The sequence below is a fragment of the Diorhabda carinulata genome, chromosome 10 (assembly GCF_026250575.1).
Source record: "Diorhabda carinulata isolate Delta chromosome 10, icDioCari1.1, whole genome shotgun sequence".
In the NCBI taxonomy this organism is placed as follows: domain Eukaryota; kingdom Metazoa; phylum Arthropoda; class Insecta; order Coleoptera; family Chrysomelidae; genus Diorhabda; species Diorhabda carinulata.
This window is the reverse complement of record NC_079469.1, coordinates 10267274-10283923: the sequence shown is the minus strand read 5'-3', so window position 1 is coordinate 10283923 and position 16650 is coordinate 10267274. Positions and strand designations below refer to the sequence as shown.

Genomic DNA, 16650 nt, shown 5'->3' with positions numbered 1-16650 from the left:
AACAAGAATTTTCGCAAGCTAATAAATCATTAATATTTTAGAGAGAACAAATGTATAAGATTTATTTTGCAGATATTAAAAATTGTCAATCGAACGTCGTTGATATTAACTTACTACATTTTGGTGATAATTGAAGTATTTTCTGATCCGCATGGAAGTCTTTACAAACACATTCATACAATTCACTATAATCGTTTACTTATTCAGATCACCACTACTATCCGAAATATTTGTTTTGTTTTCATCTACAGTACGTCATTACAATTTATTTTGATCGTGAGATTGTTTTGAGTTGGGACGATAAAGATAGTTTTCTTGTTTTATAAATACGTACGGAAGTTGGGTAACAATAAACTTGGTTGTTCAATATCTGCGATTCATTTGTTTTCAGTTATCATCATTCTGATGTAATTCAAAAGTCATTATTCTTGAGTTGAACATATCATTTTTAGAATATGAGTAGATAATATTTAATGTATGGGAAAGTATTGAATTGGAATAATCGAAGGAATATAGTTTATTGAAAATAATTATAATCATAAACGTTTTTCAACGAGCTATTTATGAAATTAAATAAACATGTCAAAACAGAAGAACCACTCAAACTTTATCTTAGAGTGTCTCTTTCCTTGTGGTATTCTTGTTTACTATATTAATGATGAGACATATTGTTTTGTAACCGCAGTAAGACCTATGTGAGATGTAGGCGGAACCGAGAAAAATAAAGATTAGCCCTACTTAGGTCGATATATTGATTCGATCTTCCGTGATCATAGGTCCCAAGAAACAGCTTCGAAAGTAGAAAATCTAGACACTTCAGCTCATTTGTAAAAATTTGTTTTTGTCTGCAAAAAATCTCAGCACTAATCTTCGTGATTTTTATGTGAAATGAATCACCAAGATCAGTGAATCCAAATATAACTGCCGTTTTCTTACATCATCCACCATTGTGGAGAGCCACACACTTCTATTTTCACCACTTTCCTATAATAATAATAATGATTTAATTTGAAGAGGTCAAAAAAATTATTTTAGCTAGAAACAATCATAAATAGTGAAAATATGTACCATTATTTGGTGCTTGCGTTTCTTCTATACCCCGAGGTATAGATAGACAGGTCTCATTCCAGAAATCAGAAGTACTCCACCAACATGCTTGCATTCCACTTCCCCGAAACCATCCCGTGTTCATCGAAGACTGCTCTCTAATTTTCAGGGAAGAAGTTCAGGTGCGTTTGAAGGAAATGTACTTTAAGAGACATAGTACATTTCAGCTCATTTTTCTTTTTTAATTAGGTATTCAATAAACGGCGAATCTTGGAAAAGTTGTTCAATTTGAGGACTCACAAAAACTCCTTGTTTAATTATAGCTTCGCTAAAACGAGGAAATTCAGTCCATGTTCAACTAATTTGCCTGCACGGTTCACATATCCGAAACGTACTGATGTACTCGCAAGCTTGTACATGGTATCCAAGCGTTTGTGAAGACTTAGGGCTGGTGGACATTTGCTAACCCTCGGCAAGCATATTCTCAAACGCAATATGGTTACAATTTTCAGGGTTAATGTTACTTTGTTATATACATCATATCTTTGTTAGAGATTTGCAAATAGAAATTATTTACAAGACTAATTTTTCAAAGTAACTAGTATAAACGATTTCGTTCATTTTTGTTTATGTACAACTGCCACTGCTGCCGCTACTTTTATCGGTTTCAGTATGAATAACGATTAGTTCGATAACCACATTCACTAAGAAATATAAACTTAAAGGTCAGGTAACCACATTATAAATGATCCCTATGAACTAAATAATTACTCCATGAACTTGAGCAAAAATATAGGTTCTAATATATCAGCAGTTTGCTGTGCCCTTTCCTTTCTACTACCTTCAATCGCGGATAGTTTTTTTTTAGACTTGTTTATACATTTGAAATTCTACTAACTATTAGTAGTATTCAGAACAAATCTTCATATTCAATTGATAGACCAACTATGTCAATATTCTTAAGCCATCTGATGTAGTTTTCAATACCTTAACATTACTAATAAATCATTTTAAAACGGCCTAAAATGGCTATAATAATTGTACTTCAAAAGTTATATTGCACAGGTATAGTAGTACCTTCAAAAAATCATCATAAAAATACGTATTTCACCCATTCTTCTAAGATAAAATGTTTTTTATCAAATCTGTTTGACTTTTACCTATTAAATTCACTACTGGTAGGTAGTACTACTACCCTACAATTTTTTTTCCAAATTTAGGAATATTACTACGTAACTAGATACTGCATATGGTCAGTATTGTTGTATGGTATGAAAACATACACTAAGTAATTCATAGATCAATAAATTGAAAGTATTTGCAGAAGGAGTACCATGAATAAATAAGAAGAATAAGAAAAATCAGAGAAATTCTCCTGAATATGAAAAGGAGAAAAACAGCCTACTTAGTAAGATTTCTCAAAGACTTCTCATCATGTTAATAATGAAATTTTGATGAAAGAAACGTTATGGAATACGTGGTACCTAGTTCTTTGAAATGGTTCGAATATCACCTCAAATATTAAGAAATATACCACTCCACTAATCAGTAGTGGTGTCTGTTAAGATTCAGTATTTTGTCCAATTTCCAATAACAATGTTACCGACTCATAAATCAGTGAGGAATTAATTTTACTTATGACGCTAGCGTCATTTGAAGCAATTGAGATATGGTAATCTCACCAACATCATAATCAAACATCTTGCAACTATTAAAAACTGGTCTGACTGTGAATTTTATTATCCGTAGCAATCCTGAAATACGAATGTTGTTCATTGTTCACCATAGAATTAAGGTATAAATTAACATAACAATGTTAGTCTAGAAGCGACAAGATATTCCATTAAAAAATTGCATCGTAGTAGTCACTCCGCTCTTTAGAATCACTCTGTATGTTTTATTTTGAACCGAAAATATTCTTCTCTGGCAATTATTGTTCTAACCTTTTTCCCTTATGGGATATTTCGATTTTTCCACACTTTAAACTAACACTATATGTATCTTGTCTTCAGTTAATATACAGGGTGTTTCTAAATTCATGCGATAAAATTCAGTAGATGATTGCTCGTATTAAGATGAGTCTTCCCTTAGAAGGTGGTGTCTATAGTTGAGTTTTTACTTGAAAATTTGTAATTTTCGTCCACTCGCAAAGGACTAACCATGGGTATCTTTTCAATATTTTTTTTACATTATACGGGGGTGAAATTAGGAACCCTTACTTTATTTCATATTAACACATTTTTTCAATATGTCGTTTTATGAAATAAAAACATAACTTAAAATCTTTGGTGTAACTAAGAATATTTTTTATCTTTAAATTTATTCCCCAACACCAACAGCCGTACAGAAAAAAAATAAGCATCATAATTTGTATTTTTTTTTTGATAAATTGAGTTGAAAAAAGTGAAGATGTAAGATGTAATACAATTCAAAATGAATACTTAAAATTAAGATCTGTGAATTTCACCGGGGATATTGAGAAAATACCCGTAATTACTCCTTTGTGAGTGTACGAAAATTGCAGTATTTCATGTTTTTAAAAATTTTCTGAAATTTTAGAAGAAAAATAAAAACTCAATTTTTATCACCACCTTTTAAAAGTGATATCTCAAAAAGGGGCGGGCTGAGGAAATTTTGTTATAGAAAAGATCCACCTTAATTTCATAAACACCTACTGAATGCTGTCGCATGAATTTAGAAACACCCTGTATAACAGAAATATACAAGAGAAGTTTGTGTTCTTAATGATGTTAACCATCTTTATTCGGAATTTTGAGAAAAAAATACCGTCCATACAAAACTTAACTACATCCGAAACTATATGAGGATGATAGTCAGTGGAACGAAAATCAAGGTTTACCGAAAATATTGCTTCCTCCGATGAGTCAACGTTTGCTTCACTTGTCACTCAACCAAATTGTCTCTATTGGAGAATGCTCAGTATAATTGAATAATTACATATTTATTTCAAAAAAATAATAACTGATACCAGTTATTTGGGTTTTTACCAGATGTTCTCGATTTAAATAATTTATTTTAAATTCAGTTCGTAATTTTCTAATTGAGCTATTAAAAATATCAAGTTAGTTTGGTAATTATTTATTGAGCATGAAATTAGATAAGAATTGTAATAAAATTGCTGGCAACCTTTGTCTATGAGTTTCGTTAGGTCAAGATCAATGTTCATTCGGTCTGCATGACGCACCACAAATAAATAACTGTTTCATAGCATAGCCTTCGCGATTTATGTATTTGAGAGGTTCGTAGGATTTTAACGGATTGCAATGAAATAGAAAGTATTGAGAATCAGGATTACATCATCACCTTTTGACATTCCTTTCAGAAGTAGAAAGATGAAAAATTATATGATGACGCAATGTTTTTCTCTAATATGGCAATTTTTTAAGCATCTGCAATTTGATCCAACTTGAGAGATAGAGTAGTTTTTATCTCAATTATTGGTATCAATATTTGTGATTGCAAATTGAATGTAGCTCCATCAAGCTAGCAGCCAAATATTCGGAAAAAAAAATATATGAATCGAAAGGATTTTCAATGCTCGTTTTGAAAATCCAAAATCCAAATTTTCTCGTTGATTCCATAATATGATATTAATTAAAACCGTGGTTGCAAATTCAGATTAGAAAATATTTTTTATTTCCGGCCCAAAGGGTCAAAATTTTATTTCTGTTGAGTAATCCTATTTGTGATTAATAGTTGTTCCCAAACAGGTAATTTATTCCGTTCGTTTTCATAGTTCATTGTCAACAATAAGGTCACCATCGTTTACTGGATTTTTACTGATGATCATGTACATTTGATCTAATAAGTCAATGATTACAAACTATGATTTAAGATAAGATGAATAAAATAATATTTAACTAGTAGACGAACTACGTAAGCTCGCAGTCTCAAACTTACTAAACGAGATACAACTATCAACACATCTATACATACCAAAGACAGATTTAAAATAGTAAATTTAAACAAATAGCAAAGTTAGTTTGAAGTTGTCGTGTAACGCACCCCACACTTCTATAATAATGACATTAATTTTTTCATCATTACCTTACACCTGAAAAGGAAGGCTTCAGAATTAAGTGGAGTAATTTTCTCATGATCTTATTCTTATGCCATAAACTATTATTTTGCTTTCAAGTTTAATCATTGTGAAAAGCGTGTTTTTTATATATTTTTTATAATTTGATTTGAATAATTAAAATTAAAAAATTTCCGTATCGTTTAAAATGTTCATTAATATTGTCTTTTCTCATTATTTTGAGTATTCGATAATGAACTATTCAATCTCAGATAGCGAGCGCGAGAGAAAAAAATTCCACTTTAACTTTTAGTACTAGTCATCAACCGATGATGATAATTTCTAGAAACTTTATATTGTCTCAAAACAAACAAACATTTCCATGGAATATCTTCCACTTCCATACCTATAACTCTTGACCCAAGAAATTATGTTATACACCACAATAGTAGAAACAATGAGTTAATGAGATCTTCCTAAGAATTTAAAAACTGACTAGAATTATAATTCAATCAACACACCTTCGATAAAACCACATAGAAGTTTCGCTTTCTAAGTTCTCCAAACCACATTCAATGAAAATAATTATTAACCACATACTTTTTAATCGTGGTTTTCCAAAAATACTTGCATAATGTGGTAATGAAACAGATCCGGGACTGTTAGATTCATGAATCAATATTTTTATTTATGTATTATCAAGAAATATATATGTGGGTCTCATAAGTAATACAAAATTCTCTTGATTGTACGAGCGTTATCTGCAAAGTTTCCGACGTAACAAGGAAACAAGACTCTATTCTAGAATTCTAGAATCCAATCTTCTTGACCAAGAAGCAAAAGTCAATATTTAACAATATTCAAGCGATGAATATCACAGAGCTCTTTATGAAGGCAACGGAATCCATAAAAAAACTAGGATTCACCCTTTACTCGAAAATTAGTTTTTGGAGAACAAAAGAAAAGAAGCCGATGAAAAATATCGAGGGTTCAACTACTACCAAGAGGAGACAGAGCCATCAGTATTAGCCATTGCAGGAAACATACCATACTTAAGCCAAATTGAGCCAACTACTGTCTGGACACGACTACTTTCGATCCTACCTATTTAACGAAGAGAAAGTAGGGAGCCAGTCAGTCATTCGAACTCAAAGTATTACAAAAAAGGTCAAAAAATTCTTTTACGAACCAATAGCTCAAAAGATAACAGTCTCACGAATGAATAGATTAGAAGCAAAGAAAGCGAGGAACAGCTAATTTGTGGAATGCTAAAGAGGAGAGATTGTATTGGGTCATACAAGAGTAGTAAACTCACATACCAATCAGTCTCGTATGGTCGCTAACGGTGCGGATGCCCTGTTTCTCTCTTTTCGGACAAAAAGAATGATTATGTAAATATGGAATTATCCATAACTAACCAATGTCTTCTCACTTCTAGTATCATACGTTTTTCGTATCTTCTTTTTAGATAATATGAAGATTGAAATTGAGCTCCATGGAAAATAGAATGGACAAGAATAAAAAGAAAGGAAGGAAATTTGTAATAAGTACATGGGGACCGATAGATATCTCCTTGATATTAATGTTGGCTACTTTCTCAATTTTGTTTTTCTAAAAGTTGTACCTTGAAATTTATATTGGATATATTTTTAATTGAAATGTTCTAAATAATAAATAAATTTTACGGTTCTGTGCGGGAAATGTTTGTCGACAACTTTGTGCAAAAATTACAGTAGATAACCTTTAATAGTGATTTAAATTCTAAGGTGTAGCATATGTTCTTACTGCGAAGAATAAGAAAAATATTTTAATACATTCAATTTACTTCCGATCACATTATTAAGTTTTTATACAAGGTGCCCACAATATTTTATTTATGAAATCTAATGGGAGAAAACAAGTTGTCCAAGTCCGAAATAAAACAGTTCTCAATCCAAGAATCGCCAAAGAGTTAGTCTAAGTCATCGAGAAATTATAGATGATCAGATGATCACCTATTAACTGGGAAGCCTACAAACACCTCTTATTTTCAGTCTTTTAGTCTCGTGCGTTATTTATTGCATTATTTTTCATTTCCATTTCTTTATACATTTTTTTTTGTTTTTTAATTTTCATTCAATATAATATACGTTAGGTGTTTAATAATTATTATTTATCAGGAAAACAGAAGTCAACAAAAAACGTGTAGTAACTTTAATAATTTATATCCTAACCGAAATACCAGGTGTGATAAGGCAATACCTAAATCTGAATACATTTACCCAGTGGTAAACTAGAGTAGCAAAGTGGTATGCCCCAATCCTTATTGATTGAAGAAAATATTTATTGATACTGGTGATTTAAGGAGGAAATGGTGAACGGTCAAGATATCAAAGCCGAATTTGATCTAAAGAAGAGTTATTTTGTTTCCAGGACAACCCAAAGGTACAGTTTTCAAAAAAAAACATTCATTAATTAGATATTTTTTGGATATTGAGGGAGACAGACCTTTAAATGAATGACCCAACCAAACCAATAGTTTATATACTAGGGTGATGTAATAAGATTAATGTGAGACCAAACATACATTTTTTCATACATTACTCATTCTATGTCAATCATTCAGTTCAAGCTTTTTATCATATCTCATAAAGATTCGTTGGTTTTAGTTGTACATTCCATTATATATAATGAAAAAAGTATTATTTCATGGGTAAAACCAACAAGAACCCGTTGACCGATCCCATCAAAGATAAAATTTGTATTTAGATCAAGTTTGCGTGATATTATTCAGTTTAATTTACATAGATGTTCACAACTCATAATTTATGGGTTAGTATGATTGGAAAAATGATTCTTGAGCTGATCAGTTGAATTTCCATTCGAAAAAAATTGAAGGTCAACTATATTAATCACACTTACCATTCACACTTCTAAGGTAGACGAATCTGGGCCAATGCAATTCATTATTAATATTATCACTTATTTTGTTTTTGTCTGACGAATATGTGCCTATCAAACATGTAAGATTGTTTATATTATGGGACAAAGCAAGATAAACTATTTTTTTTTCTAAATCAAAACTATTTCCTACTATCATCAGATCCAACTTTTGGCAATCCAATGTTCCATGGTACGTTTCTTTGTTCACGTGAGCCTATTTTTCGTTTTAATTTTTGTCAGTGAGATTTTCTCTTTTTCCTATAAAATACTGACTTGGAGACGAACGAAAAGATGGAAAATGAGCAAAGCTTATATGTTTTAAAATCCAGCTTTAGTCAAGTTTGGAACAAAATTTGGCTTTGCATTATATCATAATATTTTTAACTAGTTGTTAAGTCGCCGATTTTCCTTGATATTTCTTCTAGCGCCCTTAAGTTGATTTCTGAATATTGCGACTGACTTTCAATTTTTTTTTTGTTTTCTTAGCCACCGATCCCGCTATTGAATGCAAGTAATTAATTACTTCTAATTACTAATTACTGTTTCAATTTTCAAACGCACCGTCTACAACTACCCAAAAATAGCTCAAGTAAAACGTAAAAAATTGAAGAGATGGGACATAGGTTTGTTGTACTCACTTCCTGATCCTGATAACGATCCAAGCAAAGGGGGCAAATTATTATTACATAAATATGAAAAATGAACTGAAATAAAGAATAAGATCAAGTTCCTGAAACAGCAATGCTACAAAAAATCCACAGCAATATTTCGAAGAAACAGTATTATTTTAACCTTGGTTATTTTTAACCATGAAATTGCGAGAGCCTTTTTTAACGTACGCCGGTCAAAACTTTATAAAATTTGATAAATTTAGAGTGGAGCAAAAAATATACAGAAAACACATTCTTCTTTTTCCAATTTCTATGGACTTTCAAATACGCCTTTCCCTAGAATTTAATGAAGTTAGATTTGCAGTATTTTGTCAATTGTGCATTAACATACATTCGGAATATGTTGTCATGTAACAGAATATATTGTTACGTAACAGAAAAACGAAATTTTTCCATTATAAATTAGTACAGATAAAAAGTTATGAAACGTTAAATTTAATTGTCTTGTTAAAAAAACTGGTATTTACCAAAGATATTATGTAAAGTATATCCTGCCATCTACACATTCGTTATTTCACCTTCTGTTGTGCAGTAGCGGTTGAAATTAAGATTTAACTTTCCCATTAGCAAATTTATCTCTTCTACTTCCGCATCTTGCCCGTATACACAATCAAATCCAATATACATTCTCGTCTGGGTTAAGCAAATAATTCCTATCAAAGTATGATCAAATACCTTTCAAATGTACCCTTGTATATCTAGGTACTTACACTCTAAAGGTAGGCAATTAATATTTTCATAAAGTGGAAAATGAATAGTTTGGAAAATTTTCAACGAAATTAGTCCTAGTCTGTCAAATTTTGCAATAATTAACAACATATAATTTATTATTAATATTGACGCACGCCTAGTTGATTGTGAAAACCTAGATATTTTTTCTTTTTTTGTTCGCATCAAACAGGCATCTGCTTTACATTTTATAATGTGCAGATATTGAATTTCATACATTAAGTTATCACATTCCAATGATAATAGTATAATAATCATAATAATAGCGATGGAGTATAATAGGCCTGACATTGCATTACTTAATATCTTTAGAAAACCTCTTTAATCGTGCAAGCTTCGTTCCTGAAATTGGAAATATAACAAAATACGAGAATTTGGCAATCGAAATTGAAGGTATTTGGAATCTTGACTTCCGTTTGTGAAGCTATGACAAAATTCCTAAAGCTAAACATCAGTTCACTTGGCCTAAATTATTAATTAACCAAAACGATACAGGAAGCTCCAAACTCAGAGTCAGACATAAAAACAAATTTATTGGATGTATCAGCTTCGAAAACACATTCTTATAAAATTTCAATACAATGTTGCCAGCAGCTGCGACAAAATCTTTCTTCACTGCCCTTTTATCTTGAATACAGATGGTTTTACGAAAATTTTGTACTGAGCAAACCTCAAATATTTTTGAAGCATCCTGTATATTCTTTGACAATCATGGATATGTAATCTAATGTCAAAATTATTAGGTGGTTTAATGAAAGTTGAGCTAAAAGTAATGCATTTTGCTTTTAATACGTTGAAGCTGTTTTTGCGGTGAGTTTAACCTGTTTAAGAGAAATAAAATCTATTATAAATGAAAATTGAGTCTCATTACCTACTCATGTAATAAACCTCGGAGTTTATGCAGTATTTGAGACGGTAATGATTAAAATCGTTAGTTAAAATAAGAGTCTATGCAAAAAGTTCAATCGGCTGGAAAAAAATTCTATACTGCATTATCTCACATGTTTATGGTATAAGCTTAGGCGTCAATAAGTAGTTGCATTTAATTAATAGTTATTCTAATACAAGTATGTGAAAATATACAGTTTAGCCATATTCATACACATAAGACATTAAAACGTTATCCTATTGAAATTTGAATATCGTTTCTATTTTATTATATTAATAGTAATTCCAGCCATGAATAGTTTGAAATAATAAAATTTTATCACCAACGCACACATTTGTTTTGCTTGAAGGACCACGATTTGATTATAATATCATTTCATATATTTTTTTTTCTCATCATTGTTTTCTTTATTTGGGGTATTCCAAAAGCAGCAAACACAGATAATTGACAAGTGAATTTATATATGCATACATATAGAATAAATTATTCTAATTGGAAAATGATGCTATTTTTAGAATCAACAAGTCATAAAATGAGATGCTAACACAAAAATTATATTTAATTTAAAATGCAATTGGATAATTCTAGAAAAGATCGAGTTTTATATTTAAAGCTACAATTTTTGAAAATAAATATCGAATTTCGTTGACATCTATTGGTAAGTACTTCAAAATCTTTTTTTTCATGAATCAATACAGAAGTTCCACTCACATCAATGCGCTACTCTTCTGGTAGGTTTCTAGAAGTTTCGGAAGATCTTTGACATTTCTGAATTAAAGAAATTTTCCTCCTATTCTACTTACTGAAGACAAACAGATTGAAAGATGATTTTATTATCAAATTTACTGTTCCTAAAATTTAATGACTTGTTTAGTGATTATCGAATTAAGGGATTTTATTTCTGAATTGAGAATCTAGAAGTCTGAGAAAATATGCCTCCAGAGTATCTCATCGTTTCATGATACACGTTCAAGTAATTTGAGAAAGAACAAAATCTGGAGGATGGATTGAATGTTATGACAGTTCGTTTTCTAATTTATGAGCGAGGATTTGTCATCTTGCAAAATTTTTTTGTGTGAATCCTTTTATCAACTTTTACTTTCAGTAGATTCAAAGTATCACAATCATACTCTGCGTTTATTGTTTTATCCATTATATGATTTGTTTTAATCAAGGGTCATGGTCGTAGTTGAGAAAATCGCATACTAGAGTGTTTTCTTCCGGTATTGGCTCATGTAGCATCCATTTCGCACAAATATTACCGTAAATCAAAACTTGCAAAATCATATCCTATATTTTTACTATTACGAATAATTCATTACTTTGTTCTGGGGTTGAAACTTTCAAAATCTATGAATCTTTTTACTATAAATTTTTCTGGTAGTTTTTACCATGTATTAGTAATTACAAATTCCTCTTCTTGCACGGAATAAATATTCATTATCTTTTCTTCAATGAGTTTTAAGTTTCAGTTGCGGTTTTCCCAAATTGTTTACAACAGCGGCAGACACTACACTTGTAACATAATAGGGCTTTTCCGAAACTATGATCTGAGGTTAGGTAGATTCTAAATTATTTAGTTAGTTATAATTGTTATAGAGCAGCGGTATTGTTGGTAATTTACCTACTTAGACAGATTTTGCTCTGAAGTTTAATACTAATGAACTATGTTTATTTTGAAGTGCTGAAAAGTATAAAAACCTCAAATCTCAGTAACCTATCAAATATGCTACTCAAGAGAATTAATTTTAAACTTTAAAAAACTATAGACAAATAAAACAACTCGTCATCTAATCGCATTTACCAATAGTATACCAGGGTAGAAAGGATCATATCGTATGATTACGACTAGATTAACTCATGATCGAGTTAACCCAATCATAGTGGAAAATTTCTAATATTTTCCGATAAGAATAAAAATTTCCTCCTCTCACAATCTATCATTGGAATTAGTTAACCCCACAAACTAATTCTATCAACTTTACACTGGTTCTTCTGAAATTAAGAAAAAATAAATCAAAAATATGAATCAGGCCCTCGCTATTCAATTACAAATTATTTTATTCATTATATTGTATGTTTACCTCTGTTGTTCAATATTTTGAGTTACACAAATCATTATATTGATACAGGTAATATTATTCTCAAAAACATGACAATCAATTTGATCGGAAAACACTTTTCTTAAAACCGAAAAACTCACCGTGAATATTTCACTTTCCAAACTTTCACGTATATAAAGCATGAATAAATTGCATTAGAATTATTGTAGCCGTGCTATTAGACACAGGTGAATTTGATAGAAAAACTAATATTGTTATTAGAATATGACCAAACAAACTGATAGATTATGCTTATCATATCAACTGGAATTTTCGTACATTTTTGTTCACATATCTTGATTATAAATAACTACATGAGAATTTGAAAAACGTTTGGAATACATCAGAACTATGTACATTAAAGTGTTACATTATAGAAATCGGTACACGTCATCAATAGGGTTCAATTGTGGCCAAAGTGACCATTGAGGTTAAATTGATATTAAATATCAAAAAAAAAGTTTTCTAAATTAATTCTAGCTTTTGTCGATAAAAACAAATATATAACACATATTTGATGATATATATATAAAGCCTATTGGACTTGACTTGAATATTAAGGTCTCTTACTTGAAGAACAGACACTTTTTAATTGAACACCAAAATGCGTGCACAGAAATACACAGAAATTCAAGCAGTGAATAAATTTTCCATTTATCAAGTTGTCACGAAAGGTATTGCTGTGGATCATTTACAGAACCGAAAAACATGTAGAGAAAAACTGAAATCAGTTGACAAAACTACTCAAGATTTTATACGGACAACAATTTATAGTTTATATAAGGAAAGGAGGGTTGGGACATTAGAAGTAATACAGCAAAAGATAGCAGATTATCCAGCATACAATTATGCCAGTTTAGAAACATTGCGTCAAGTTTTGTCAGCATGTGGTTTTAAACACAAAAAATTTAATAAACGATAACTGAATTGTCAAGGATCATTCGAAGGCGACAGAATTATTTGGATCAGATGAAAGATTACCGAAGTTTTAACAGACACATAATTTATCTAGATGAAACATGGTGTGACAGTCACGATGTAGTAAATTTCGGTTGTGTTGACAATAGTGAAAATCGCTGTTTGAATGTGCCATTTTCTAAATGGAAACGCATTATATTGGTACACATACAAAAAATTAAAAACTGTGCTGAATATTGTGAAGATATGACAGCAGAATTATTTGAAAAATGGTTTAATGAACTGTCTTCACCTATCATTCCAACACAGTTGGTAATCGTTATGGACAACGATTTACGAAAATGTAATCAGTCTCCAGAACTATTAAACAGAAAGAGGTAGTAGAACTTGTCAAGAGAGTTCCAGCAGCAGACTGCCAAGAGCTTTGGAAAAACTGTGTTGGACATGTTATCCAAGAAGAAAATGAGTATGTGGTATCACCCTTTTTAAAAGCTTCATAATTCAATCAAATGATGACTCTAATTCAGACGATTCTGACTACCATGATTATTTATAAAGATACTTTAGAAATGAAATGCCTTTTCTTTCTTTTGTTTTATTTGCGAAGAATCTATTTTTCTTTATGATTGTTATTTTAAAATTTCGTTTTCCAGAAATAAAAACGAATAGGATACAAAAAGGGCTCAGTTCTTGTCTGGTACCATGTTTAAACCGAACTCCCTAAGTTAACGAGGTATAATAATGATTTTTCTGAGTTCCAAGTAGGACTACTATTAAGTGCATCTGTTTAAATAATGCCGTCCAATTTATAAAATTCGATTGCATTTTAACGAATACTCGCATAAAATGTACATATTTTTAAAAGTATTTGTGAAAATGATAAATTTATAAAATGAGCTATTCACTCATATGGTAGATCAAATAAAAATGTCGGTAGGGGTTTTTATAATCTGCAATTGATATTGGAAGAACTATACATCCTAATGTACTAGCCAATCAACTAATGATATATGAAAATTAAAGCGATATAGGCCAACCAACCTGCGAGACAGGTTTAAATAATTTAACATTGATCAACATGGGGTAAACAATTAGTTTTATTCTGAACTATGCAAAGATTTTAGATGTATGATCATTGGAACATTCCCTTTTATGTTTTTTCAAACAGTCTACCAAATACTTATTGTTCTTCACAAGGACAGAATGTATAATAGATCGGAAAACAAATAAAAAAAATCTATGGAAGAACCAAGTAAGCATCGTCAGTAGCGTTTGAACGGTCCATATCTGCGAACAACTATAATCGTTGTTGTAAGGTTTTTCAATGCCCTCGTCTGCGGTCGCTGAAATTCTTGTTCCATTAATATGAAAAGGCTGCGAGCGTTCTAGGTAAAAATTGTAAATGAAACTGTAAAGTCAGGTATTGTAAGCGAATAGTGCCTTCGCCTATTAAGTGATGCGAACTTTCGTGAGGACCACGGGCAGTAGATGGAACAATACAAAAGTTTTTGCATTAGTAGATAGTAGTAGTAGTAGTGGATGTTAAGTAGAACCTACCTATTGCCTCATCTTTACACTAGTTTCATGGAATCTATAGTTATTCTGTTCAGAATAGAATGTTATTATGTTTTCAAAATACACGATAAATTATATCATCATAGGAAAAGTTTCTCGAATAATTTGATAGTGGAAACGATTATGATTTTCCACAGAACGTATCATTAACTAGTTCACTACCGTGATAACGTTAATATACCATTGCATAATAAATTACAAACAAAATATGATAAACATATGTGTACATTATAATAAGAACGACCTTGACAGTGAACTTCACATTAGATGAAATTTCCGTGATCGTTCAAACGGAATTAAAAATAAACATCAATTTGAATAACGACAGGTATTATTATAAAATCACGAATGTACTAGTAATTATAATAACCATTATTATACAAGGTGTTAATTGGTTATACTTTAGTTTATAATCTTTGGCTCCAGATTATTATGATTAAATCTCTATTGACCCAATTTAAGAATTAAAAAAATATTTGTGCTCAGTTGTTTGAAACATTTGGATATTGTTCACTCAGTTTGAACCTCACAATAATTTTGAAACTTATGTATTTGTTTATTTTAAGGTAAATTCGTGTACCAATAATTTCGAGCTCGAATTATTTGAACCTATAACTATATTTCTATGTCTGCGTTACCTTGATTTGAAGTTGGTTTTTTGTATACCAGAAATTCAGTCGTGAATTATCACCAGTTGGATTTTTAAGTTAATTCACCATACAGCCCTATTTGATACGACTTCGAAGTCATCCTTTTCAATTTATTTGCTTAATTTTGATATTTCCTCACTGCCACTTATCTCAAATCTTTCCTAACCTCCTCCAACCATGCTTTCCTTGTCCTAGCTGTTCTTTTTTTCCAACTTCTCTATCTTCCAGTACTCGTTACACGCATACTTCTTCCGTTATTCTTCATATCTCGTTCCCTGTGCTTTAATTGTATGGGTTATACTGGGCGTTCATACAATTTTAATACACTCCATTTTCGCCAATCCGTGCTCTTTAAACCGGAAAATAACAGATCTCTCAGTCTGTCCAATATACCTATCGTCACAATCACCACAGCTAATTTCATATATAGCACTCTTTTCAAAATTTGGTATTTTATCCCTAGCATTACCCAACAAGTTTTTTAGTGTATTTTTGGATTTATAAACCAACTAAAAACCTACTCTATCAAATATTCCTTCGAATACCTTTAAATAAACAGGATTGAAAAGTACCTAGGCAAATTTTTTTCCTACAAAAAAAATGGTTTCACATAGAGATTTCTCAAAGCTATGAAGGTTAATTAACTTATTTACAATTTTTTTATCATAACCGTTGAGTACAGCTAAATCCTCAGGGAATGAAAACTGCCCATCTTATGTTGGGTACAATGAAAAAAATCAGCCGAGATTCACCTGCACGTAGCGGTATTCTTCTTAAATAGATCAAATTCTAGCCTATTACTATTCCCAAATACTAAAGTATCTGAAAATGGTAACTGTCCATTATTTTTCATTTCATAGGTGAACTTTATAAATGAATATTCTGAATTAAGTTCCAAAATGATTTCGACATACCAATAAAAATTGCTAAATGTGAGAAAAGCTTAAATAAGGGACAATTCCTTACAGCCCACTCTATAGTTTAGTAGTCAAGGAGTAAATGTGAAGATTGCCGCCAAGGATTTTTTCCTGCTAAAATTAATTTTCACGGGAGAAGATTGATGGGAAAATTCAGTATAAAACAGGTAAGTCAAGTTATTAGGTTTTAG

At 30.8% G+C, this 16650-nt stretch overlaps 1 protein-coding gene across 4 annotated transcripts in view; it reads right to left on the bottom strand.

The window, feature by feature from the left end:
* Nucleotides 1-16650, bottom strand: part of LOC130898581 (facilitated trehalose transporter Tret1-like) — a 51241-nt gene that overhangs the window by 16149 nt on the left and 18442 nt on the right. Inside the window, exon 1 of one of the 4 annotated variants that reach the window (XM_057807977.1) lies at nt 12501-12639. The exons of 1 other annotated variant lie outside the window; for it this stretch is intronic. In XM_057807977.1, coding sequence (XP_057663960.1) covers nt 12501-12542 — 42 coding nt within the window. In that variant the 5' untranslated portion in view covers nt 12543-12639. Of the gene's footprint in view, nt 1-114; nt 310-9146; nt 9371-12500; nt 12640-16650 lie in introns of those variants that run through there. 2 more of the 4 variants (XM_057807978.1, XM_057807975.1) reach the window with 2 other exon arrangements.